The sequence below is a fragment of the Anarhichas minor genome, unplaced genomic scaffold, assembly GCF_050575085.1.
Source record: "Anarhichas minor isolate MPS153535 unplaced genomic scaffold, ASM5057508v1 ptg000004l, whole genome shotgun sequence".
Classification (NCBI taxonomy): Eukaryota; Metazoa; Chordata; class Actinopteri; order Perciformes; family Anarhichadidae; genus Anarhichas; species Anarhichas minor.
This window is the reverse complement of record NW_027466450.1, coordinates 15339849-15367500: the sequence shown is the minus strand read 5'-3', so window position 1 is coordinate 15367500 and position 27652 is coordinate 15339849. Positions and strand designations below refer to the sequence as shown.

The 27652-nt window shown below is 45.0% G+C and overlaps 1 protein-coding gene across 1 annotated transcript; it reads left to right on the top strand.

Annotated features, from left to right (window-relative positions):
• Positions 1–3546: 3546 nt before the first annotated feature.
• LOC142970631 (ras-associated and pleckstrin homology domains-containing protein 1-like) lies at positions 3547–25493 on the top strand. Its single transcript, XM_076110977.1, has 19 exons — positions 3547–3690; positions 3778–3886; positions 3985–4124; positions 4297–4566; positions 4745–4897; positions 5095–5268; positions 8757–8831; positions 14989–15066; positions 16150–16224; positions 16858–16942; positions 18520–18641; positions 18781–18846; positions 19730–19873; positions 19962–20072; positions 20541–20639; positions 20744–20861; positions 21020–21150; positions 22658–23895; positions 23950–25493. Exons 1-19 carry the CDS (start codon positions 3547–3549, stop codon positions 25007–25009), a joined length of 4392 nt encoding a protein of 1463 aa, XP_075967092.1. The 3' UTR covers positions 25010–25493.
• The last annotated feature ends 2159 nt before the right edge of the window (positions 25494–27652 follow it).

The following is a 27652-nucleotide window of genomic DNA, read 5'->3' as shown; positions in this document are numbered from 1 at the left end:
GTTGGAAGCATCTCGTGAGTCGAGGCGGTGCCCCTTTTCAAATCACACTCATCGATTCGATCAGTTATCGGTATGAAAATATTGATTTGTGCAGCTCTTAACTTTCACGCCGTCTCAGATTTTGCTCACATTGAACCAATCAATGATTGATTCAGGCATGGCAGCTTGATAAGACAACCGTGTGTCAACATAATTATGTAGAAGGATAATAAATAATGAGATTGAATTATCACCCGTTGCACACACAGCCGAATGCATTGTGGAGATGAAAAATGGAGCGCGATATCAAATATCATGACATTTTCTATCGGTGTATGTTTGCACAGAGCAGAGATGAAGCTCCATCCGAGGAGGAAGTTCAGGTTCACACGTCAAGTGAATCTTCTTCTCAGTCAGGTTTTTGCCTGCGACGAAAAAAAGGTTTGTTTGTTGGCCGGCATCGAACCTTCGAACCAAAACGGCAGATTGTTGTACAAGAGCGCAGCTGTGAGAGACGCACACACACACACACACACACACACACACACACTCTGACCCTATCCTCCAGTCTAAATGACAGACCATGCTAACCACAGGGATCTAATTGTAGCACCGCTCCTCAGCGTGTGTGTGTGTGTGTTTGTCAATGTGTTTGTATGTGGGTGACATTCTGCTCTCTAATCTTGTGTTTGTGTTGGCTAGCAGTCTCTCCCCAGAGAGGGACGGGGGACGACGACAAAACAGCTACCCAGGAATAGCACGCCATGCCCTGGGCAATACTCTGGGGTCGGCTGGGTGGGGACCTGGATTAGAGGGAAAAAGGAGTGAGGAGAGAAGGGAGTAGAGAACGGAGGAGGAGGAGAAGGAGGAGGAGGAGAGAGTAGAGGGAACTGGAGCACACGGGAGGGAGGTGACATGGGAGAGAAGTGAAGGAGGGGAGGAGATTGATTAAATGATTGATGCTATCATAGCAACTGTGCTCTTTTATATCTTAACATGAAGATTATTGTTGATTTATACGCAGAGAAAAAAGGAAGTTTGATGTATCTTTTGTCATACATGGAGTAATGAATCCAGCGACACATTAAAGAAATAGTTTGACATTTTGGGAAATACACTAAAGACCGGAAACATGGTCGAACAACAAGCCCGTTTCTGTCCGAAGGTTAGAATACATCCTCATGCTGATGACACACATAGTCCAGCATTATAATCCCACTTAAAACCATAATTTGATGTTTGTTCACTTCGCTTTCGGTGCAGGGAGGCACTTGTTTTTGTTACCTTTGGAGAGAGCTAAGCTAGCAGTTTTCTTCTGCGTCTAATCTTTATGCTCAGCAAGAAAAGGATAAGTGCAACGCAGAATGTCACTACATTTAAGTTCAATTATGGCTTTACCTTCACGTGTATTCACACGGTCAAATCAGGACAAGCACAGTTTGCTTTTTAAGCACTACACTTTCAGTAGAATTCACCTCCAGACGTTTTTACTTTGATAAATCATGTGTTTCATCATCATCATCATCATCATCGTCATCATGATACAGTGAAAAACAGTTCCTACTGGTTGTCAACACAGAAGAATTCAACTGCTGCGTGCGTGTGTGTGTGTGTGTGTGTGTGTGTGTGTGTGTGTGTGTGTGTGTGTGTGTGTGTGTGTGTGTGTGTGTGTGTGTGTGTGTGTGTGTGTGTGTGTGTGTGTGTGTGTGTGAGATCATTATTGCTGTCATAAATCTCAGCAACACTTCAAAAGTGTGTTGACTTGTTCTCAGTGTAGTTACATAAACAGTTTAAACACACACACACACACACACACACTCTTAATCTTTCCCCTGAATCTTCCTTGTCATGTTTTTTTGTATTATTTTCTTATAAATCATGTTTGTGATTGTTATTTTTTTAGATTGTGAAACCCAGCACACTGTCTTCAGATTCCTTGACTCTGTTAAAATCAAGTAAAGTGTTTTATAGTTGTAAAAACGTTAATATTATTCTTTGCTCAGTATAAAACCGATTGGGCAGCAACATTTCTGAAATATGCAGAATGACGCACAGTGAAGACAAAAGGTTCCTAGTAGGTAGTTGCAGCCCTACCATCAACTGGGGATCATATGTATTGATCTGGGGAGAAGTTCTCTATTTGTTTTTACTCTTGGACAAAGTGTAACTTGTACGGTGGACCGACGTCTCTGCCCGGCTCTTATTTCTGTCCCTGGCTTCTAAAAAAGTACTTAAAATGCTTTAAAATCATGCGAAGCCTTAACGGGTCGCTTTAAAGGACAATAATTCAATCTGCATCTCGTCTGATGCACAGAATACATCTTATTTTTATTTATTTATTGGTTTATTTGAACGGGACAGTGCACATTAATTAAAACATTTCTGCAAATGCGCCAGAGTTAACCAAAAGGCTATTTTTCATCTGTAGTCCCAAAGGTAGATGTTTACAAAATAAACCTAAAAACAATGTAACATTAAAGTTAAAAGGTTATACAATATTGACACTTAACAATGCGTACACAAACAATGAAAAAAATGAGAATAAAACTGTTATACATTGTCAAGTACAGACAAGACATGCAACACAGAGGCTATCAAAGTCAGCACACACAAAGCAAATAAAAAGAAGGATATAGGACTATGTAAAAATAGAAACATGGACTAAAACAGTATTATGCTGTAGAGGCACAAAACATAAAAGCATACAGAGTATGTGAAATACATAAATCACTCAGGCACAGCTAAACAACAATAAAAGACATGCATGCAGGTAGTTGACGGTCGACCGGCAGTTTAAAGAAAGACAGAAAGGTGACAACAGACAGATCGAGGGAAGTTCAACACAGACAGAGAAACAGTTACAGTCTAGTGCTGACAGAGCTGGGTACTAGCTAACCATTTCTGTAAGTGAGATTTAAATGTTTGTAGTTCTCTAATGGTCACTGGGATGGAGTTCCATTGTAGTGCAGCTTGTGCTGAAAATGCAGACTGACTGAAAGCACTTTTCCTGAGTGGGATAATGCAATCCCCTCTTGCTGCTCCTCTTGTGAGCCGATAACCAGTTGTTCTCGTGATGACAAATTGTTTAAGCGGAGGAGAGGTCAAGCCATGTATAACCTTGTACATGAGACAGACATTCACATATTTAATCATGTTCTCCCAACTAAACAAGTTACATTTTGTTAGTATAGGGCAATGATGAGAACGAACAGATTTTTTTATCAAGGGTTTTGAGTGTACGTTTATACAATGACTGTCGTGGTTTCAGAGTAGTGGTGCTAGTCTGTGACCAGGTTGTTAAACAGTAAGTGATATGGACTTTGTCTGTTGAATTCCTGCTGTCATTTCCTGCTTCTGTCCATCTCTTACAGTTCAATGACTCTCACCAGCTGTGATCGGTCGCAAACAAGCTTATATTGTCATTCAAAAATGTGAATTTAGAATGTAACACGACTGGCTGCGGTGTAGGGCACACTGTCGGCCACTAGGTGGAGCTGAGAGATCACACTCTGCCCTGAAACGGCACAAGAACTAACTAGTATCTCTTTCCCTCTGTCCCCTCTTTAGATGGATCAGCTGTCGGACGAGGAGGTGGAGGTCAGGGGGGATGGGGAGGAGGAAGAGGAGGACAGCGACAAGGAGGACCAGGACCTGGATAAGATGTTTGGAGCCTGGCTGGGAGAGCTGGACAAACTCACGCAGGTACACAAAGTAAGGGAGGTCCACCGCTGATCTGCATGAACCACAGAGCTTTCACCTGTTGCCCTGCAAAAGTTATAATATGGTGTGTCTGTTCAGAGTCTGGATGACAGCCGCCCGGAGCAACCCCCGCAGCAGAAAGCTCCCCTCAGACAAGAGACCAACATGGCCAACTTCTCCTACAGATTCTCCATCTACAACATCAACGGTCAGACGCTGTTTGATTGACGCTTCCTCTCCTGCTCTGTCTCGGTCTCTCTCTCTCTTCTCCACGTCTCACACGTTTGGTGTCTCTTGTGTCTGCAGAGGCGTTGAATCAGGGCGAGAACGTGGACCTGGACGCTCTCATGGCGGACCTCTGCTCCATCGAACAGGAGCTCAGCACCGTCAACGCCAAGCCCAACAGCATCGGCAGCATGGCTCGCCTGGGGTTGACCGACACCAAGGTACACGCGTTCACATATCTATGCACAATCACCACCCCCAAAATTCCATATCTGACGAGGCAAATATGAAGAATTTAAGCTTGGGTTTTGGAGGTTTTTGGCTATGATCACCCCCCCTGTGGAACAGCTAGTTCTCACTGAGTCTACACGCACTCCTTCTCTCCGTCTCCAGGTCCGTCAGAAGCCTCCAGCCGGGCGCAGTAGCCGGCAGCAGCCAGCAGCAGCAGGAGGCGGCGGCAGCAGCAGCGGTGGTGTTGGCGGTGGCGGTGTCAGCAACAGTGTTAGCGGTGGAGGGGGCAGCAGCGGGGCGAGCAGCAGCAGCAGCAGCAGCAGTGCTAGAGCGTCCCCTGCTGGCACTGTCAGAGCTCCCGCTGGGCATCCTGGGAGAGCGGCACTGGCTTCCAACTTCAGTCTTGACGACATCACCGCCCAGCTGGAGAAGGTGTGCGGGGGATTTGTTTTGTTATCGACATGTGTGGATGAGGTTTTGGGACATTCCTTCTCCTTGTATCCATCATTCATTACTCACATCTCTCAATAACTCTTGTTTTATAACTTAAGAAACAAAAATAAGACCGAGTGCTTAACCCGTAACCCTCCGCCCTCTGCTCCCCCACCAGGCGTCTCTCAGCATGGATGACGCTGCTCGTCAGACCTCCTCACACTCCCTTAGCTCCGCCTCCTCCTACACGTCGGCCACGATGCGACGGCCCGGATCGTCTCAGCGCCAGCACCGACGCACGGGATCCGTCGGCACGGTCAGCGAACACGAGGTAGACTAAGCAGCCTTTGTCATTAGGTGGTTTTGATTCCTTTTCACAGTTTATGAATAAAATTAAACGTGATTCAAAACCACAAGTGTGACACAGAGGGCTTAGAAACTGCACCCTCTATCTATAATCAGTTGTATACGACTTTCTACCTTCGGGAGTCTGCACCTGACTTCTGAACTGTTCTTTCTCCTCTTTAGGCGCGTTCAATCGTTCACTCCTCCCGCTCCTCCGTCACCTCGGGGTCCGGCGTCTCTGTTAACTCCGCCTCCTCCATGGACTCGTTGGACAGCGTCCTTTGCTCCGATGAACCTGACGGTCAGCAGCCCTCAGTGCTGCCCTCAGCTGCCGGTCATGGTCATCCCCACACGGAGGTACATGCCCACTGTTTTATGAGTTCGGCTGATCCTCACCTCGCTTCTTTCAGACATTTATGATGAACACGTTATGCTTCATCTTAAATATGTTTAGGATTAGAATGCAGCGGACTGAAGCACCATAAGAGTGAATCATTTGCTCGATCGGCACCATGTTGGAAGGAAACCTCTGTAACAATCAGACTAAACTGTTTCTATACGTTTCTGAGAAAACATATGAACCCCCAATAGAGATCAGTCTGTACCCGGACTTGTACGTTCCCTCAGTTGCCAGTTTATTAGGTACAGCAGACTAAAACTAATGCAGTCAAACATATGAAGGCTGTAACTTAAAAAGGTGTTGATTCAACCGTATGATCAAATTGGAGGATGTAGTTTGAGGTTCTGATAAACTATTGTGTTATACTTTAGAGACATTTCAGTTATTTGGCCTACTCTCATTGATATGAATGGGATGGACAAAATAATAGAAACCCCTCTCGTACAGGATTCATCACATAGCACAGTGATGTTCTGCTCAATGATGCTCCTACAAGACACATTAGCTCATCTTGTCACTAGCTAAGGTGGTCATTAACCACAAACGAGATGGATTATTGATGAATTCATCAGTTCACAGACAGACATCATTTGATCCCACTGAACAATGATCTTCTTTACACCTCGTATTTATACAGAAAGCAACAAAAACCAGAAAACAAGGCTTATTGGGAACCAATCTAAACGCAGATGGTGTCATTGTTCCATAACCATTAAATTGTGCAATCAACATTTACTTCACAATGATAAGTTAAAGCTTGTCTACCGCCACTTTAAAGATTTAAAACCATAGTATTGTAAAATATTACTTGTTTAATCCGATGATTTTGCAACAACTTGCATTTCTAATGTCCTTTAAGGCTTCAAGTCCCACTTTACCAGTTACTGTGCTACTTGCATGAGCTGCAGATCAGGGACAGGTCTCCTCCAACAGTCCACACTTTCTTGAGATTTTATTTCATGTAGTGTAGTGTAAGTGTTTGCTGCTGCAGTGGTTTGTGTTGGTTTGTTCTGGCTCTATCTGCTGCTTCAGGCTGTTTCTTCGGTTCCTTTAAGATCAGAAAACGCTCCGTTCTTCTGTCCCAGAAGACACTGAAAAGAAGAGCTTGGTCAGAATCTTCCCTGAAGTACCTGAGTAGTCAGATGTGAACACTTCGCTTCTTGGCTTGCAAAAAAATGTGAGCAGAAACAAATGCCCAAAAAGAGCTCATAACAGTTTTTAGTCATTTTTACTGTTCTTTTCCCAGGGTTTATTTTTTAGCATTTATAAATTATAGCTCAATCCCTCTTTTGTTTCTGACCCTGGTGGCTGCTGAGGGTATTTAATCCAAAGCCTCGTTGCTCAACACAAACAAGAACGCTCAAATGAGCTGCACTGCAAACACAAACCCTGCTCCGTGAGAAGGAAACTGGGTTGCTGCTCCAAATTCGTCCAGTGCATACACGGACACTACCGCAAATCTGAGACGGGAATGAATCAAATTAGAATGATGAGATGAGAGGCCAGAGTGAGTCAGCAAATGACCAGAGAGGATGAAAAGCAGCGAGAGGGAGGCGATGATGGAGACTAACGGAGTGAAGCAGAGAGTGACACAGAGACGGGCAAGGGGAGGAGAGAGGAAACAAAACGAGGAGAGAGGGAACAAAAAGAGAAGGAGAGAGGAAACAAAACGAGGAGAGAGGGAACAAAAAGAGAAGGAGAGAGGGAACAAAAAGAGAAGGAGAGAGGGAACAAAAAGAGAAGGAGAGAGGGAACAAAAAGAGAAGGAGAGAGGAGAAACAAAAAGAGAAGGAGAGAGAGGAAACAAAAAGAGAAGGAGAGAGGAAACAAAAAGAGAAGGAGAGAGAGGAAACAACAAGAGAAGGATTAGAGTGTATTTTGCCCGGAGCGCTGCTCCCACGAGTCCAGCTCATTTAGAAACTGGGACTACTGAGGTTTGAAGTATTTTTACTCCTCTACACGCTCACTCTGTGTCTTTTAAAGTGCAGGAACAACAAATCAGTATTGAACATCAGAGTAGCGCTGCAGCTTGAAATGGGACGGAGGAGGTCATAGTTTTTGGGGCCACACTGGTTGTCACTGACATGCTTTTGATGGGGCTGTAAGAGGGGTGGGGCACAAGGTCCAGTTCCCATTTAAACCATTGGTCGTCCATCTGGACCGTTCTGGGGAACAGGCCTGAGGGTTGTACTGCCGGCCGCCATCTTTGTCACTTACTGGGTGGCGCTGAGGTTGGAACGAGCGAGCACCACGGTGAGAGCAGAAGTGTGCAAGTTCACGTAGGCTGCAACCGCTTCAAACCCCAAAAGCCATGATAGCAACCGCTTCCCTTCTGCTGACTTCCTCTTATTGACACGGCTCGAGGCGCTGCAGTGTGAAAGCCTCTTTACTGCTCCGAAAATAATACAAACTAAATCTATGTTTAATACACAAGAAGATACACACATACACCAACAAAGTCTTCCTGTATAGAATATAGCAGCTCTCTGTTCTTATTAATGTGTCCTAGAGGGGATCAGCACACACACACACACATGCACGCACACACACACACACTTAGATAACGTTGGTCAGATCTTAGCCAAAGGAAAAAGCTGGCTGTAATCGTGCGCGTGTGTTTGACCTAAATATTATTTTTAATCTGTGGTTATCAAGAGAGAACTAATGCTTTCTATAAAATGGTTTCTAGAGATTGAAACACACACACACACACACACACACACACACACACACACACTCACGAGATTATTAAAGATTTGTCTGAAATAAATAAATAAAAATCTGATCAGAAAAGCAATCTGGAGTTGGACAAAGGTCTTGAAGGAAACCTATTTCTCCATGTCTCCGTTACTCCAGTACAAACGGTAAGAACTCGCCGTGGCTCTGATGCTGATCCCAGTGAGTCCAGTAGGAACCTGCTCAGGGGGAACTGGTGACTCACAGCACTGCTGCATGTCCGATGTGGGATTATATAAAGCTCACCGAGCCACAGTTCTATCTCATGCCTGTGGAATTCACCTTGTCAGGAAATATGATTAATCTCGTCAATAATGTAACAAATGAATAACGAATAGAAATCAGTCAATTAAAAAAATATAAATGGGGAAAAAAAAGAAAAGTGTGTTCACAAAAACTAAATAAAAGCTCTGCATCACAAAATGTTCTTCTTCAGGTTGTTTCCTCAGGGACGCTCGTGGTCTTAGTCTGGGAGGAAACCAGCTCTGAATGACTCTATATGCCTGTTGGTTAACGTGTGTTTTAACATTTCCTTCCCAGCGTTCCTACTCCACGACTGTAATGTGTTGATTCAGTGTGCCGCTCTCCTTCACAGGTTTCTGTTTCTGCTTCACCTGCTCCACCACACAGCTTTCTGCTAAACTGCCACATCCAGTCAATCAAGCACCAGATTACTTCACCAGGACTCTCTCTGTCTCTCTCTTTAAAGCACTCCTATCTGGACAGGGAAACCTCTCTGATTCTGAGAAACATAGCAGGGAAACCCTCCCACCTGCTGACCAAGGTGACGGCCCATTCCCTTCTGCACGCCTCTCCCCCCCCTCCCCCCCCCCCCCTTTGTATCTCCATGCATGAAGCAAGAATCAGGCGTTGTTCCCGGCATGCACGTGCACTTCTTTCCACCTTCCTCTGTTGCTATATCCTCCTCAGTGGTGTGTGTGTGTGTGTGTGTGTGTGTGTGTGTGTTGGTGAAATGCACAGTGCCATGTGTGGCTGCAGTATGCTGGTGTGTAATCCCAAAGCTTTACAGAGGGCGGCGATACAAAGTGGGGGTCCCCATGCAATATCAATAACAATAATGATGACAACACGTGTGAACAAAATTATTCAAATGAGTCAAAAACAACATTTAGAAACTGTCACTCCAAGAGGCCTTTTGTGGAGCACAAAGTAATCACATTATGCAATGCTTGATATTAAGCTTCAAGCCCGATAGCTTAACTTACTTCTCCGAAATGGAAAATGTAGGCCTATTAAAAAATGTCAAAAATGTACTTTGTTATTGACATATAAAGTGGTTATTTGCATAAAAACACACAATTCAAATGACAAGGACTTAAGTGATTGTATTTTTGGTTAAATATCTTTTTTGTGGGGGGGGGGGGGGGCATTATCAGGGATCTGCATTAATGCTGATCCTAGAATATGGACTCCTCACAAAGATCACATTTATTGCATAAGACATTCCACTTCCCCAAACACAGAGTTTACTTGCCCCCAGGAACACGTTAATGCTGACTCTTGCATTATGCTTTACGTACAGAATATACATGCGTTGCACTTTGTTTGATTCATAGTGCGGCACAAACGTAGATCTAAAATCTGCAGTTTTTATGTTTGAGTCTTGACAGATTCACGCTTAAGTGTTGAGTTACTAAACAAACATTTAGCTTAAAATGTAATAATGAAATATATGTGTGATGGAGCAGGTCATCATTAGTACCATTACAGACAGAAACAAAGCATTAGTCATCACTTCTCTGTGTTGAGCCTTCAGTCTGTAAAGAAAGCTCTGTGACTATCTGACCGTTACTGTGTTCACCTCAGCGTCTGTGGGGAGAAAGTATTCCTCTCTTGGTCTTTCTGCATCTCGTTGGTTCTTGTTCAGTGGTGACAGACTTTCAGTCAAATCTGCAGCCGGAGTGCAGAGGCCATTTTTTTTTTTGGACGCATGAAGGTTTGCTTTAAGACTGAGAAGAGGCATGACTCTGTGTGTGTTATGTGACTGTGGCTGGCGGGACTGAAGAGTCTTACAAGGATGCGATCACACAGGACTCATTCTAAACGCGGAGGCAAACGTTCTGCCAGCACGTATTTCTCCTCATGACAATATACCAAATTTTGGTTTTTATTGGAGAGCACTGCTGGATTAACATTTGTGTGGTTTGATACTCAATCACAAAGGCCAAACTGATCTGTTGTGTCTGTTGAACATGTATTTGTAACACCTGATTGGACAATGCAGAGATACAGTTCCAGCTGTTGTCAGGAACATGTAGAACGGTCACATTGAATGTCTTCAAGCTGCTGACAAACCTCTTGTGTGATCGTGCTGTAAGGCTGCTTCAACAACGCTGTCTGCTTGTTGTGACGTGTTTCGGGAAGATGATGTTTTGTGAGTAACAGGTAAGTGTGAGAGGCAGCGCCTCTGTGTCTGCGTTCATCTTCTGAAATCAGCTGAATTGGGAAACCATCCGAAAAAAGAAGGATCAAAACGCATCATTTCTAATTTGGTAGTAAAAACTATGCACTGTTTCTCAGACTCTGCTTTCTGTGATGGGAAACCTTGACTCCTATTCCATCCATCCATCCATCCATTTTCCTCCGCGTATCCGGGGTCGGGTCGCGGTGGCAACAGGCCAAGCAGGCCGACCCAGACCTCCCTCTCACCGGCAACATGTTCCAGCTCATTCTGGGGGATCCCGAGGCGTTCCCAGGCCAGCTGGGAGATGTAATCTCTCCAGCGTGTTCTGGGTCTTCCCCGGGGTCTCTTCCCAGACTCCTATTCCATGAGGCTTTTCTTTTTTTTTGCACTTATTGTAAACTGCATTTTTGGGCCCAAAGGGGGGGGGGGTGTAACTACGTTTTACAGTTAGACACAGTTTGCTGGATACCAGTGAATTGTTTTTGTCGCAAAAATTTTGTTTGTAGCGAGTAGATTAGAATGTGCCATTTGCAGTGGGCAGTTTGTTGTTCTTTAGCAGCCATGGTTTGTTCTGTTTGGTAACGAGTGTTTGGAGCTCAGCCAGCTGCTGTAATGGAGTCTAGTAGATAAGCTGATGCCAATCAATGGGAGTAATGGGACTAGCTACAGCTGTAATTGTTGGTGGTGTTGTTGTTCAACCCAGATCAGGATGCTGGTGGAGATCAGCTCTTCCTCAGCTCTGCTCGATGTCGCAATTTTGAGGAGGTTTAATCGAAATTTGTAATTTCAGTTCATCATCTCTGAGGCCGCACTGCATAACGTACATCAATGTCCTCGCATCGATGGCTCTTGATAACATGTGACTGTCATGTTCATTAGAGTCTCTGCTGCTCTTAAGCTAAACCTGTAGGCTTCTTTATGGCTAAAGGCACAGTTAGATTATCTGTGTGTGTGTGGGGGGGGGGGGGGGGGCATTAGATAGAGAGTAAGTAAGCAGGCTTTATTCTGATTGGATCACCAATGTCATGATTTTATTGGATGACAAAGAAGATGAGGCAGTTTGATTGGATGTTAGAGGAATGTGCCAGTTCTGCAGGGATAATCTTCTTTGGGGCAGAAAGAGGGTGATTCCCTGTAGAATCATGTACACACACACGTGCAGTACACACAGACACACACTCATGTGCAGCACACACACACACAGCATCTGGCTGGCTGGCAATGGGCTGTCTCGTTTGGAGGTCTTGGCTTTTGCTGTCTTTGTAATGGCAGCCCATATACATATGAATCTGCTCATTTTATCAACCTGTGGAGAGAAAAAAGTATCTTTCCAAACCTCAGGGGGTAAAAATTGAGTTTTGGATCAAAAGCAGAGCCGGCAGGCTTCTCTTTTAAAGCTCATAGTTTGATATAATCCTGTAGTGATCGTTGTTCTCTGCAGACTTTTCCCCACAGATGCTCCACCGGATTGAACAGCATTTGATTTTTAGTAACGGTGCAATTCCGACTCCAGACATTAGTCTAGGCCCAGTAAATCCAAATTAAGTATATAGTCAGATTAATGTTTAATGTTTAAGATGCATTTATTTCAGAGCAGCTGCCGTTTGCTTCAAATCCAGCTGTTACAGCTGCAGAGCTAAGATGACCTCATCTTATCGTCTTTCAGCTTCCTTCCTGCAGTAATTTGGACTTCAATGATTCTCGGTAGAAAATGCTCTGAAAAAAACAACTGCTTTTTCTTGAAATTGTGTTCTCAGATTAGAGGGGCCCCTGAGATTCCAGCCAGATTACGGGGCCCCAGTCTAATTCCTGCAGCAGTCATTTGGTTAAGGGTGTAATAATCATGCACTCGACTTCCAGACAATAAGTGCAATCCACCCACACATTTTCTCGATCACACACACACACACACTGCTGGCCCACTTCTGCTGCCTCTCGATAAGTCGCATCAGTCCGCTCCGTCTTGAGCCTACGGCGGCTCAGGAGGGACACACTCCTTGTGACTTCAAAGGCAAGCAGGATCTTTCCTGGGCAGGATCTATATTTAGTGGCTCTATAATGTAGGTCAACTGAATATCTATGACATGGGAGAGAAAACGTTTATGCTGCAAGATGGGAAATTATAGTGACGACAGTTGGTGGGCGGCAAAGAAAAACCCTGTCGGAAAGCAAACTGCTGAAAAAAATCGTGTTTTTTTGCGAATGAAAATCCAAAATAATGCCGGTGAAGACAGATTTGGGATTAATGGATGAATTAAAGGATTTTCATATATAAATGGGTTTAATTGGTTTTCTGAGGGGATAGAATGATTTTTTTTAACCGATAAAGCCCATTAAATTGAACAAAATAATTAATTATCTTACAATCTCACTAATGTATTTTAATCTAATTAAATTTTTTAATTGATTTGAATTATATCACGATAAATAACAAACTGTATATTTTTCCATATTTATTAACTGACTTTGTGTCTGTCCAGTGATGCAAACAGTTTTCATATATCATCTGCTGACGAATGTAAACGCCGTCACTGATTTGTATTCACACTTAATTCTTACGCGTTTGCTACTTCACTGCTTTTAATGTAAATCCTCGGGCGTTAAACCCAAGCAACAAAACAGAGGCTCGTCATTATGAAGCTGTTTATGAGCTTATGCTGCAGGATTCTCTGCTGCTGCTTCCAGACGTGTGTGTGTGTGTGTGCATCAGGGGGTTTTGGGGGGGGGGGGGTGCCGATAAAGAGATTGGCTGTTAATCTCCTCTTCCACATCCCCCATCATCTTCATTTCATTCTGCCCTTTCGCTCATTCACAATATGGATCCGTGTGTGTGTGTGTGTGTGTGTGTGTGTGTGTGTGTGTGTGTGTGTGTGTGTGTGTGTGTGTGTGTGTGTGTGTGTGTGTGTGTGTGTGTGTGTGTGTGTGTGTGTGTGTGTGTGTGTGTGTGTGTGTGTGTGTGTGTCGTAATCTGACCGGCTAAAGTGGAGCACCTCGGCGAGGGCATACACGGACGTTCAGACACTCGTGTGAAGAAGACTAGGAATCCTTCCTGAAATTGATTTCAAACTAAGAGAGTGAATTAGAGAGTGAGACGAGGACAAACCGAATCAGATGAGAAGAAAGACTTTGGAGCGAGAGAGGACTAGAGAGACTGAGAGGAGGGGGGGTATGAGAGCTTGAGATAAAGAGATCAGTGCCTCTGCATGTATGTTGGCACAGCAAAAAAAAAAAAGAGACAAATTGCCCCTCCCCCACCACCGTCCATCTCTACGTCCCTCTCTCTTCCTCTCATTCCCTCTACCTCCCTCGGCCGGGGAGGATGTGACAGGACAAGGTAGCGTCTTTCACTTTGAGTCAGTCGGTTGGTGAAAGGAACAGCCGACTGCATCGCCAACCAGGCGATTAGATTTCCTGTTTGATTAGTCTGTAAGTCAGCGGACAACTTGATTAGTCAACCTGCAGCTCAGTCAGAGTGTAAACACATCAGATATTCAGTCGTCAGTATTTCTACTTCATCTTCCGTCATTCTTTCTCGAGTTTTTTTTCTACTCGTCTTTCTTTTCCTACTCTTATTTTTGCTCCCAGATCTTGGATTTAAGGCGGTCTGACTCTGCTCCATCCTTCTCCACCGCCTCCTTCCACAACAAGTTTTCCTCACAGCTGATGGTCTCAACTCCACCGCTTTGTCGAAAATCTGACTTGTCGGGTGTTTGTGCAGAATCGAACCGACGCTGGGATTGCAGGATCGGAGCATCTTGAGTTGTCGGAGGAAAACAGACTGGATTTTCTTTTTTTCTTCAATTTGTCACGTCTCCATCCGTCCTCTAGTTTGTCGTCTGCAGAGAGACACACCGGCATCGCCTCCAGTTTCAGTGTGTGTGTGTGTGTGTGTTTGGGGAATTTGGATAATCCTTTGGAGAGACAATGACTATCTACCAACATGTAGCATCAGAGCGATAATCCAGTCGCATTCCCCTGCGGTCACAGTAATACACAGATGATGATGATGATTATGAAGAGGAGAAAGAGGAGAAGCAGGTTTTGCGCTGCCAACCAGACATGTCTGATGAATCCTCTCAGTTTGTGCTCCTCGGGCAATGCACCTGTGTGTTGTTGGGACTAAGCGGCTTCATACTTTACATCTTATCTTCAGCGTGATAACAGGAGCAATGTGCACAACCAGCTGACTACACTGGGAATACACAGTGAACTTTGTGCAAACTCTGCCGGGATTTTCTGCACTCTTTATTTTATTTTATTTTTATTTTTAAAAGCAGATATTTTAGTTTTTCTTGAGGCTACACGCAGACACAGAAGCGTTGGTTGTACTTGAAAGTAAAAAAAATGAATTCCTGCTGGAGGAACCAGGTGAGAGCAGTGCATGTGTGTGTCTTTTATACGGATTGCAAGTGTTGCAGGAATGTGGATGTCGATGCTGTTGGTTTGTATTGACTGACCGGTGTGTATTTTCTGCCGTCGTCAACGTGTGTTTGTGTGTGTGTGTGTGTTTGTGCAGGAGGAGCAGGCTGCCAAGCTGAAGGCAGACAATATCCGAGTCGCCCTGGAGAAGATCAAGGAGGCCCAGGTTAAAAAGGTGATTCTGGTGCTACAGAAGTGTGTGTGTGTGTGTGTGTGTGTGTGTGTGTGTGTGTGTGTGTGTGTGTGTGTGTGTGTGTGTGTGTGTGTGTGTGTGTGTGTGTGTGTGTGTGTGTGTGTGTGTGTGTGTGTGTGTGTGTGTGTGTGTGTGTGTGTGTGTGTGTGTGTGTGTCTGTGTGTGTCTGTGTCTGTGTGTCTGGCACGTGTACAGCGGACTCCTCTTTCTGGGTCAGGTCAGTGTTACTCCACATGGAAAGCTCTGGTCAATAACAGCTGGGGTCAAAACACACAGCACTCAGCATAATGACCATTGCAAGTTAAATCCCACACACACACACACACACATGCATACACACAGAGAGATTACGACCTGGATTCATTACACACTGAGACAGAACACCTGCTAATTCTAATGGCCTGTATGTTGATCCAAAGCATCAAAAAAGCGATAGTGCATCTTTCTGCACTGTTCTGACTCACACACACACATACACACACACACACATTTCATTTGAGGGACAGTGAACAGTCAAAAGACCTTTTGAGTTTTAATTTCCTTCAACCTCATTTCTAATGAGCATGAGAGATACTTTCATTTCATTGGCTGGTAAGACCAGATGTAAACAATACTTATGCTCAAATAAGCCAATAAACAATAATTACACAGTCAAAGTTTGATTCCAATGTAGACTTGACATTTCACAATGTGTACTGTGTGTGTGTGTGTGTTTATGAAGTACATTGCTGTACTGGGACACCTCATTATGTATTCTTACTCACTTATTGTACAAGCCAAACTACTTCAACACACGTGCTGCTGACGCACTGTTTGTTTCTCTCTGAAACAGTCAAAGTGATGTAGTTTATATATTTTATGCTCTGAGCTCAATGAGGTGTGATGCCTCTTAGATACAAAGTAGCTCTATTTAATTTGATGAGAAATGCATTATTGTAAGAGAATATGCACAAAAAAGCAAATGCTTTGCAACCAATGAATCCAGAATTGGACATAGAGTGGTCATAGCTTGACAGTAAAGATGTGTAAATAATAATCATCTGTCTTTCTTTTCTCTTTTCGTAGTTGGTGATTCGCGTCCATTTGTCAGATGAGAGCTCAAAGACCATGATGGTGGACGAGAGACAGACAGTCAGACAGGTGCGACTCTTTGACTGGTATTACACCTGCGTACAGTAGGTATTACACCTGCGTAGAGTAGGTATTACACCTGCGTACAGTAGGTGTTACACGGCGCACAGTAGGTATTACACCTGCGTACAGTAGGTATTACATCGGTGTACAGTCGGTATTACACCTGTGTACAGTCGGTATTACACCTGCGTACAGTAGGTATTACACCTGCGCACAGTAGGTATTACACCCGTGTACAGTAGGTATTACACCTGCGCACAGTAGGTATTACACCCGTGTACAGTAGGTATTACTCCTGCATACAGTAGGTATTACACCTGCGTACAGTAGGTATTACACCTGCGTACAGTAGGTATTACTCCTGCATACAGTAGGTATTACACCCGCGTACAGTAGGTATTACACCCGCATACAGTAGGTATTACACCCGTGTACAGTAGGTATTACACCTGCGCACAGTAGGTATTACACCCGCGTACAGTAGGTATTACACCTGCATATAGTAGGTATTACACCCGTGTACAGTAGGTATTACACCCGCGCACAGTAGGTATTACACCTGCGCACAGTAGGTAGCATCATTAGTTGTGGTAGTACTGTCAGTTCAGTGTAATGCTCACAGTGTGTCCTGTTCTGCAGGTTTTGGACAGTTTGCTGGAGAAATCTCACTGTGGTTACAGTCCAGACTGGTCACTGGTGGAAACCATCAACGAGCTGCAGATGGGTAAGCACACACACACACACACACACACGCAAGCCTGTACTTGTGTACTTGACACAATGCATTCCCTAGCCCCTCATCCTGACCTTTACCTTATTCTAACATGAACCTCAAAACCAAGTCTGAAGGGGAAGAAACGGCCAAAATATCCTCGCTTTCTATTTACACCCCTAATGCATAGATCCTGTGAGTGAGTCGAGGTTAATGTAATATAAAGGGCATATTTCATCTGATTAAATTAATAATGAATGTCTCTTAGATGATGTCATTGGATTAGCCAGCTTTTGAAAGGATTGGCGTGTACGGGTACTATGATAGCTTTAAGTGCAGCGGTGATTGCTTTCTGTTTGGACGTTGCCAAAGAGGATTCATTGAGTCATCTCACACGGCTTGACTAGCTCGGACAGTAAAGCCTTTTTTAGCCTGATTAAGTTCATTACTAGCACAACCTTTTTACAGATGTCCAGGTGCGTGTGTGTCGAGGAGACATTATTACTGAGCACATTTGTCTGCAACATTGTGCCCAGCAGCAACTATCAGACAGATATCCAGCCACAAAGATGTGAACACACACACACACACACTCCCTTGGGGGGGGGGGGGCGAGATGTGTGTGTGTGTGTGTTTTCACATCTTTGTGGCTGGATATCTGATCACACACAGTACTACAAGCTTCAACTCCACTTAACACTCTTTGACAAACACACACACACACACACACACGTCTTTATGTAGGTCCGGTGCAGCGATGCGTGTGATCTAACCTACATCTTCAGGGCTTCTGCTGAACAGCCAGTCAGCAACGTTATGAGAGAGGGAGAGAGAGGGAGAGAGAGGGAGAGAGAGAGAGAGAGAGAGGTGAAGCTCGGTCGACCTTGTTTGACACAAATCTGCTCCACGTGGGTTTCTAAAAAAAAACAGAATTTGGCCTTAGGGAGATTTAAATTGGCCCCTGTGTTCATTAAGGGAATACCTCTTTGACAGCAAACCCCTGCACATACGCACACAAATAAACACACACACACACACACACACACACACACACACACATCCATACACACACCAGCACCACCAGCTCCCTGCTGGGTGCCCTTTGGCAAGACACTGACTTCCTGTCAGATCCTAACCTCTGACCTCTCGCTGCTTCCCTACAGGAAAACACAGAGTAATACACAATGATGATTATTATCATAAGGAAGAGAACAATTATTTACATTATTATAATTAGTTGTAGGCAAAGTATTGGTAGAAGCAGCAGTATTTAGTGTTGTAATAGTAATACATACTATATACTTTACTATATAATAATGGTATTACGAGTATATAATCTAGTAAAACACATTAGTCAATGTAAGAACTAACTAAGGCTTTAGAGTAAAGGTGCAAAAGGTTATATATGTTGATTACACAAGTTTGTGTTTTGTGCAGAAATCTTAATATTTCACCAGTTCACCAGAGAACAGTGCATTGTGTCCAAAACTTAAAAATGCCAGGCTGTATTTTCTGCATTCAAATTGATTCTCCTGCTTTGAGCCGACTTAACGGAAGATAAACTCAGACATCTCATTGACTCTGTGCAGAGCGGATCTTCGAGGATCATGAGAACCTGGTGGAGAACCTGCTGAACTGGACCAGAGACAGCCAGAACCGCCTGATGTTCACTGAACGCATCGAGAAGTATGCTCTGTTCAAAAACCCCCAGGTGAGATCCATGAGCTCATAGAAACACACAGAGGGCCTTAACTAAAGCTCATTGTTTAGTTAAATAATACAGATGTTTTTGTTTTATTTATCTTACTAACCAGTGGTCTGTTTATCTCTCTTAACCCCATCTGCTGCAGAACTATTTGTTGGGGCGGAAGGAGACATGTGAGATGGCTGAGAGAAACAAAGAGGCTCTGTTAGAGGTTGGTTTGTTTTCTCCTCTTCCTCAAACGCGTCTTCACCCTGAAATGCTCTAGAAAGTTCACATCTCAGTCGTGATCTACCAGCGTTGATGTTCTAGAAATGGCGTTCCGAGGCACACTTTCACATGGAGCTAGCACACTGATTATATGGCTACTGGCATGCCCATTTAATTCTGTTAAAGGAATACTTAACCCACAGCATGACCATTTGTATATTAATTGTGTTTACTTGAATTCCTTTTTTCTCTCATGCTTCCACGGTGAACGAAGAGTCCAAAAACAGAGAAAAGTCTCGATGAATTGAAGTTCAACAACATCAAAACTATGGCTCATTTATCCAGTCGTTCTTCTTTAATAAAACCGTACTATTTAATACTCTTGAACGGTAACACAAGGTGCGTATTTGATAAATAAGTGGTCATTCTGCGGGTGAAGCATTCCTTTAAGTAACGTCCTTACGCATTCAATACTTGGCCTTGCGTTACCCATCGCTATCGTGTTCCCCTGTCACGACGCTCTGCAACCCAACTGTATGAAATCTACATAGAAATAGATGATAATGGTGTGAATGTGAGAAGAGCAGTCCTCTGTCACAGCAGTGAAGAAGTGTTTACTGTGAACAACAAATCGCTCTCACTCATTCTTCAGTGCAACTGGTGAAAATGTGGTGAACACTGAAACTAAACAAACACTGAACAAGTATCTGCTGTTTCTCTCTCTCTCTGTGTGTGTGTGTGTGTGTGTGTGTGTGTGTGTGTGTGTGTGTGTGTGTGTGTGTGTGTGTGTGTGTGTGTGTGTGTGTGTGTGTGTGTGTGTGTGTGTGTGTGTGTGTGTGTGTGTGTGTGTGTGTGTGTGTGTGTGTGTGTGTGTGTGTGTGTGTCAGGAGTGTTTTGGCGGCAGCTCCGTCTCCGTCCCCGAGATGGAGGGAGTGTTGTGGCTGAAAGAGGACGGAAAGAAGTCGTGGAAGAAACGCTACTTTCTGCTGAGGGCTTCTGGCATCTACTATGTCCCCAAGGGAAAGGCCAAGGTGTGTGTAGTGACGAGAAGATGAGAGTTTTCTTTTTGTTAAACAGCAATGATATTTAGTTGTCGTGAATCTGAACGTGTTTGTGTAGGCATCCAGAGACCTGGTGTGTTTCCTCCAGCTGGATCACGTTAATGTCTACCACGGACAGGACTACAAGAGCAAGTACAAGGCTCCTACTGACTACTGCATGGTGCTGAAGGTACAGTCACACACAAGTACACATGAACACAGGCGTGATGGGGTTCATGGTTAAATCTCTATACTGTCTGGTTTGTGGCACCGTAGTCTCCCGATGCCACCTAGTGGTGCAACACAGCAATGACACCTATTTCAAAGAAAAGACAAGAGACTATAATAATTAATAAAACAGTGCTTTTTGTAGGTTTATTGCATTAATACTGCAGTCGTCTGATTGTAATTTTAGATGATACATCCATTTATGTATTTGTGACAGGAGTTGAGTAATAGCAGCAGCAGTAGTAGTAATCTCAAAAGTAGCAGTAACTAATAGTGCTAGTATCATAACAAAGTATCCTGTAGATGTGAGATGCTACACAAAAGTCACAAAAATACACAAACAATGTGAAAGATGAAACCTGTGCATTAGGAGAAGTGTTTCATTAGTTCCCCCGTCGCTATATTTAAGTGTGTGTGTGTGTGTGTGTAGCATCCTCAGATCCAGAAGAAGTCTCAGTACATCAAGTACCTCTGCTGTGACGATGTCAGAACCCTCCAACAGTGGATCAACAGTATACGAATTGCCAAGGTAAAAAAGCATTCCCTGTTGTAAAACATAACATTTTGCTGCCCGTATATCTATTTTCATGTAGTTGCATATCTGCAAACACCTGTCGTCTGTCTGTCTCTCAGTACGGGAAGCAGCTGTACATCAACTTCCAGGAGGCGATGAGGAGGACGGAGGCGGCCTATGATTGGTCCTCCCTCTCTTCTTCCTCCATCAAGTCAGGATCCAGCTCCAGCCTTCCAGGTCTGTCTATTTTTAAGAGATTTTTCCACAGGTTATACAAAAGCAGCAAAAATTAACCACAGTCCTTTTTCAATATTTATAATATCCATAAATATATCAAATAGAATTGGCATCAAAATTAAACCAAACTAACTTCTGCATGCGTGTCCACACCACAGAGTCCCAGTCCAACCACTCCAGCCAATCGGACAGCGGCGTGTCAGAGATGACGTCATCGGGCCACACCCGCTCCCAGAGCGCCGTCAGCTCCATCTTCTCCGACGCCTGGAGGAGAGGAACGCAAGGAGAGGTGCGAACACACGCTCAAACAGCGCTCCTGTCAGCGTCATTGTCCTGTTTACGTTCGGACTACATTTCCCATGTTTGCCCCCTCTGCTTCCCTGCCAGCGGTCAAAGGCGAAGGGACGTATGCCAGTTCCTCTTTGTGCAGGAGGAGGAGGAGGGAGTGGAGGTTAGACAGGAAGTGATGTAAACAGGCATGTTGACAGTTTGGCTGCAGCCTTTGAAACATGAAGATGTTTGTGAAGCGGTTTGCATCTCACTACTTTAATGAGCACTCGTGGATGTAGCGGCGGCTAATGCTATGAAACTCGATGTCCCTGTGACGTGTCTGACTGAGTCTACACGGAGGGGATCTGTCTCACTCTGCAGAATATAACAGACACATTTAAATGTATTATTATTATTTATTTGTTTAAGGTGTCTTACTGAGGATATATTTGATTTATTGGATCTTGTAAGTGTTCTGATTTTCTTTTCTTTTGTTGAGCCGCTTTTTAATTTATCTGAGCTGAACTTAAAATCTATAAAAGATTTTCAGAAGATATTAATCCACAGAGTTAATAAGACAAAAGATAACTGTTTTTCAACCTTCTGTGGTAAATACTATATTTACGTTTACTCGTATTCACCAGCGTTAAACTGTACCAATCTAAAGAGGCCAAAACCAACAAGTGGTTATCAAGCTGCTAAACACTTTGGAGTTGCTCTTTACTTATGATGTACAAGTACTGATGGCGTACATTAAATCAGAAACAATACTAGTTTGTTGTGAACTTGACTGCTGTATTGTATATCCCTGTTTTCAAATGGCTGCAGCTCAACTGTTGATTTGTTCTAACCTCGTGGTGTGATGGAATGTCCTCCTAACCAACAAATAACATGAACATAATGACGCTGTTCAGCATATAACGTGTTTGACACATTTGTGACCAGATTAACAGAATTAAGAGAACTTTTATAACAGTTTAGATCCAGTTTACCAGCTATTTAACCCAGTTTAGAACCAGATAATCTGTGAAACTCTGTTTAATGAAGCTGTGTAAAGATCTGCCCAACATGCGCTTCAGCGGAATGCAACATCATGAGGCTCAGTTTAAGCTAATAACAGAAGAACAGCCTGGTGTTATGAGTGAAGGGCTTTACACACTGGGGGCTTGACCAATATAGGGCACGTTCTGCACAACTTGATTGGAAAAATGTACAAAGCTGTGATGAATATAACGTCCATCGTCAAAGTGATTATTGTAGGACAGCTAAGTTTGGTGTTGTGACCTCATTCAGGGCTGCAGTGTGCTTGGAGTTTCAGTAGCTGTGTGTTCTCAGACTGCACTCATTTGTTGTTTGATTACTTGCATCTTGTCTGGGATTGTTTGGTTTCAACATAACAATGGTAGAGTTTTTTTTTGTTGTAACCTGATTTAATTTAGTTTCTCTTTCTCCCTCTCATCACCCCCTTCTCTCGTGTCTCTTCACCTCCTGTCTCTATGTCTCCTCCTCTCCATTTCTCTCTGCAGATGATGAGGATCGACCCTATCAGTAGGCCTATCCCTGTCCAGATACTCTCCCCCCAGCTCCTGATCCCGCCCTCCCGGACCAGCTACACCGACGGCCTCGTCCCATCTGACGATTCCTCCCCGTCACCGCCCTCTCCACCTCCGCCCATGGTGAATGTGGCCCATCAGACTACAACGACCCCCTCATACATAAAGTACAGCACGCTGGCTCGCCTGCAGAGCCAGAACCAGTCCTGGACGCAGCCGGCCGGAGCCGCCCCACTACCTGCCCTTCCCAACCAGTACACCAAATCCAATTACAACACCCTCCCAGCTCCTTACAGCACCTCCCCTCCGCTGCCACCGTCTCCCCCTCCTCCTCCGCCGCCTGTGACGCCGGCTCCTGGCTCCGCCATGGCCGCGCTGAAATTCGGTGCAATAAGCCCCTGTGCGCTCCCACCGCCGCCCCCGCCGGAGGAGGACATGCAGGAGCCCTCCTACCTCCCGCCTCCTCCACCGGAGAGCCCGGAGGCCAACGGGTTACCTCTGCCTCCCCCACCAGAGCCCATCTCCGACCTCTGCAATAACTTCTCCAACAGTGGCCTCCAGGAGTTCCTGTCACAGAAGTTTCCTCACATGGTGTACGACTTCAGCCAAGAGATGATTGAGGATAATTCTCCTCTTCCACCTCCAGCCGAGCTTTCTCCTCCAGCCACCCTGCAAGTTCTCCGGCCTCTGTCCCCCAACGCGCCCCCTCCTGCCCCTCCCAAAACCTTCACTGGTGGTTTTCCTCCTCAAACCGCCCGCAAACCCTCGGGTCCTTCTTCCCTTCCAATCGCCCTGTCACCTGTGTCACCAACTCAGCCCTTTGGCGGCCATGGGCCAGTTAAAAAGCAGCAGAGTTTCTCAACAGGACATTCCCCAAATCAGCCACCTCCCACTCTGCCGAAGCAGCACAGCCTCTCCTCCAAAAACCTCACCATCTCCCCCTCCTCCTCCTTTTCCTCCGTCTCCATCGCGGCCGCTACCTCCTCTTTGGTCAAACAGATTGTCAATCAGTTCCCAGGAAACTCTGCCCCTTCCTCTCTGCCCGCCTCCAATTCCATGGAAGGATCGAAGTTCACCGCTCCTCAGTCTCCCCCGGCGGTCAAGGCCAAACCAAAGTGGCAGCCAGGAGGCGTTGTGGCTCCGCAGTCCCCAGAGTTCCCCCCACCTCCTTCTGACAGCTCGACTGGAGAGTTCCCTCCACCCCCGTCTTCATCCTCCTCCAAGACGGGCTCCCCCATAAAAAAGTCGCCTTCCACCTCGTCCACGGGATCCAACAAGCGTGGGCCTCCGCTGGCCCCGCAGAGAGCCTCCTCCATCCGGTGTAGTTCATCGGGCGAGACCCAGGATGAGAGGCCAAACAAGGTGGAGAGCCTGGTCAGCAAATTTGGCCAAACTCCTCAAACGGGTACCTCGTCCAGCTCCTCGTCGGCGACTGGGTCTCCTTCGAAAGATTCCTCTGCACTTCCTGCTCCGCTTCCGAAGCCGGGGAAGCTGAACTTGGCGAACCTGCCGTTGGCCCTCCAGGGGCTGCAAACATGCCAGCACCATCCGCCCTCTGAGTTCCCATCCCCTCCTCCCCCACCTCCCCCCGCCCAGCCTCCTCACCTCGACTCATCCCCTGACTACTTCCCGCCTCCCCCCAGTGACTTTGAGCTTTTCCCTCCTCCTCCCCACCCGTCAGAGTTCCATCACCCGCCAAAGGTGGCTGTGGTGAACCCCCAGCCTCAGATGCATCCGCCTCAACAGTCGGCACCTTCCTCCTTGTCATCGTCGTCATGGAAACAAGGTTCATTGAAAAAGGGGGCCGTCCTTCCTCCGACACTGAACCGGCGGATTAGCAACACGACCCAGTATGACAACACGACGTCGATGCCCCTCTCGTCGCCTCCTCTGTCTCAGACCCCGCCTCCCTCCCTGTCCTCTTATTCCTCCTCCTCCTCTCCCATCCCCCCCACCTCCCCGAAATCCCCGGGGCCGAGCTCCCTGACACTGAAGCCCCACTTCCTGGAAGACCTCAACCGCACCCTGAAGAGGAAGTCGGTGTCCCGCCATGGCTCGCTCACGTCTTCCCACCTCATCCCCTCCTCTAAGATGGAGCCTGTGGGCACCATGGACGACATGGCGCTGCTACCGCCTCCTCCCCCCGAGCTCCTGCAGCAGCAGGGCGTCCGAGGACACTCCCAAACTTTGTCTCGCCACCACACGCACTCCCACTCCCACTCCACCAAACATGCCAACATCTCAGGCTATGCAACGCTGCGGCGAGGCCCTCCTCCCGCTCCTCCAAAACGGGACCAAAGCACCAAACTGACCGGTGACTGGTAGGGAGCGAGAACGCTGGGTGGAGCCTAAAGAACTGAACTGACTATTTAGGTCTCATGCAGAGAAGAAATAATCAATGTCTGTCTTGACTTGTCCGTCTCTCCTCATCCTAAACCATCCACCCTTGGTTTCCGAGCAAGTAGCAAGCCGTCTTTCCTACTCTTAATCTAAGATTATGATTGTTCCTATTATCCTCATTATTACTATCATTACCAATACATGTTTAACCCAATGACATGAGTAAAAAAAAAAAACTATATATATATATATATGTGTATATATATATATCTGTATACAAGCAAGCCAGAAAAATCACCTATCAAGCTTTTTTCACAATGTCTGTGCAGCTTTGCATTGAAATATACAAAAGACAAGACTTAAATGACAACAGAGACGATGTGCTGCACAATAACTGGTACTGCATGGAGGAAGTAACGTTACCGATGAAGGGAAGGAGGGACCAACGGAAGGAAGGAGAGGTGTTGAAGTGGGGCGACGTGTATAGAAATGTATGTTGTGAAATGGGGGGGGGGGGGGCATTGCCATTTATTTCAAACTTTTTGTGTGTGTTTTTATATAAGATTATTTAATACTGGAAAGATATTATTATTATTATAATTATTTTAAGTTTTTAAGAAGTGTCAAAAGAGAGTTTGACTGGACATGGGTCTGTATCTGAGTTACTGAACTAGTTCATATTTGGATCATTTCCTCTGATTTTATGTCTTTGTATTTGGAGCATCGTGGCTGGTTGGTTGGTGACCCCACAGAATATAAGACTTAATTCATAACTGCACACTGATAGAATACATACGTTGTAAATCAGATAGATAACCTGCAGGTAAGGCTGTGCTCAGATTACAGGCGTTTTTTGTTCTCACGCATCCCCTTCTCTCTGTAAGGTCCGATGTCTTGGAGGCAATCGGGACGTAGCGTGCACATTTAGATCTACCTTGACCTCCCCGACCTCAGCTGTCCAAATAGCAGATCATCCAGATTTCAACTTGTTAATAGTATCAGTGCTGTCCCAAAGACGCCCTTTAAATCTGAGCTCAGCCTGAGCGACATCAAAACTATTTGGAAACATTTTGATGGCAGACTTGGAATAAACTCTATATTCAGTTTATTCAACTTAGCAGTGAGGTAATTCTTTGGTACCCGGCTACAATGAACACTGTCTGACAGAAGGAGATCAAGGATTTGCTGGGTAAATAAGTCATGTTTGTCATCTTTAACAACTGGTCACTTTTGCTCGTAGTTATTAAACGATTTGTGTTTACTTAAGCCCAGGGAACAAGTGCCTGAAAAAACTAAACGAAGCCCTGGAGGAGCTGGTGTGGGACAACGAGCAGCAACTAACACCGGTGGTAGTCAAACTAGCGCCACCCAGTGGTAGCATCAAACAACGTGCTCATGCCGGGAGGCCTCAGTTGCAACTGAACAGAATTTGACAGGAGAATCCTGTAACTGCTCCAATATCCAGATATGATTATTTATTTCTGAGTCGGGGTCATGTCTGTGTGTTGCTTCTGTTCCTGCTGTTGTAAACGACAACATTGTTTGTTGTAGTCACTTTAAACTGCAGCCTCATCTACTGCGTTAGGTATTCTAATGAGGGACGAACACAGCTTCTTTGAATTTTGCCTAATTTCAGCCAGATATTTGAAATCATAACTTGATTAACTGTAAGTCAATAGACGGGAAATTCATCTGCAACAAGTTTTATAATAATTGAAGTTATGTTTAAAGCAATATCTCAAATATTTATTTGTTTTCTTATAATGGTGACCTGAAATCTGTTGGGTTTTGGACTATTGTTTGGACAGAATTAGGATTCTAAATATAGGCACAAGCTATTCTCTGACCCTACTGACATTACCTTAAGTGCTTAAAGGGTTTCCACACAAAGAGAAAGGAAGAGCGCACCAGGAGGTGTTGTAAGCAGTCTAAAGCAGCAGCAGTGGCACTTAGAGGAAGAGGCCTAATGGATACACCTCTGAGTCGCTTTGGGGATGTTATCTAGTTAGTCAGTACGTAATGTCAGACAGGTCTGATTGTTGTCTTTAGCAACATGTTTGAATGTCTGTTAGTCAGCGAATAGTCCCAATAGTATGTTCCATACATCAGATTAGATACCCAGTCGGTTCAATAGTTAGCTAGTCTGCGGGCATCCTTCCACACTTTTACAGTTACAGAAACATGAAACAAACTGTGTCCAGATCAGCTGATAAAGGCTTTTTTTAACAATACATTTACTGGTCATAGGTTTTTTGATGTGCAGCTGAACGTCGGTCTGGTTTCCTGTATTTTATCTCCGTTGCAGTAGATTCAAATGATCCGCATGTCCACCGGTGCAACAGCACAGACGCCAACTCCAGCTGTGATTTTTAATGTGCAATCGTTTCTGTTTTTTGAAGTACTCTGATTTTAATTTGAATGTACAATTGTCATAGTTACAAAATTAGTTTCAATTGGTTTTATGATCCGATCTGTTTTGTGATATTGTTCGGGGGGGGGGGGGGAATTCACTCGAGGGAAGTACTTCCTGTGCCCACTGCCCTGCAGGAAAATAATCACTAAGTCTACATCATGGTGTATTTCAGTGACACTCGAGAACAACATGCAGTTTAAAACTGATCAATGTCG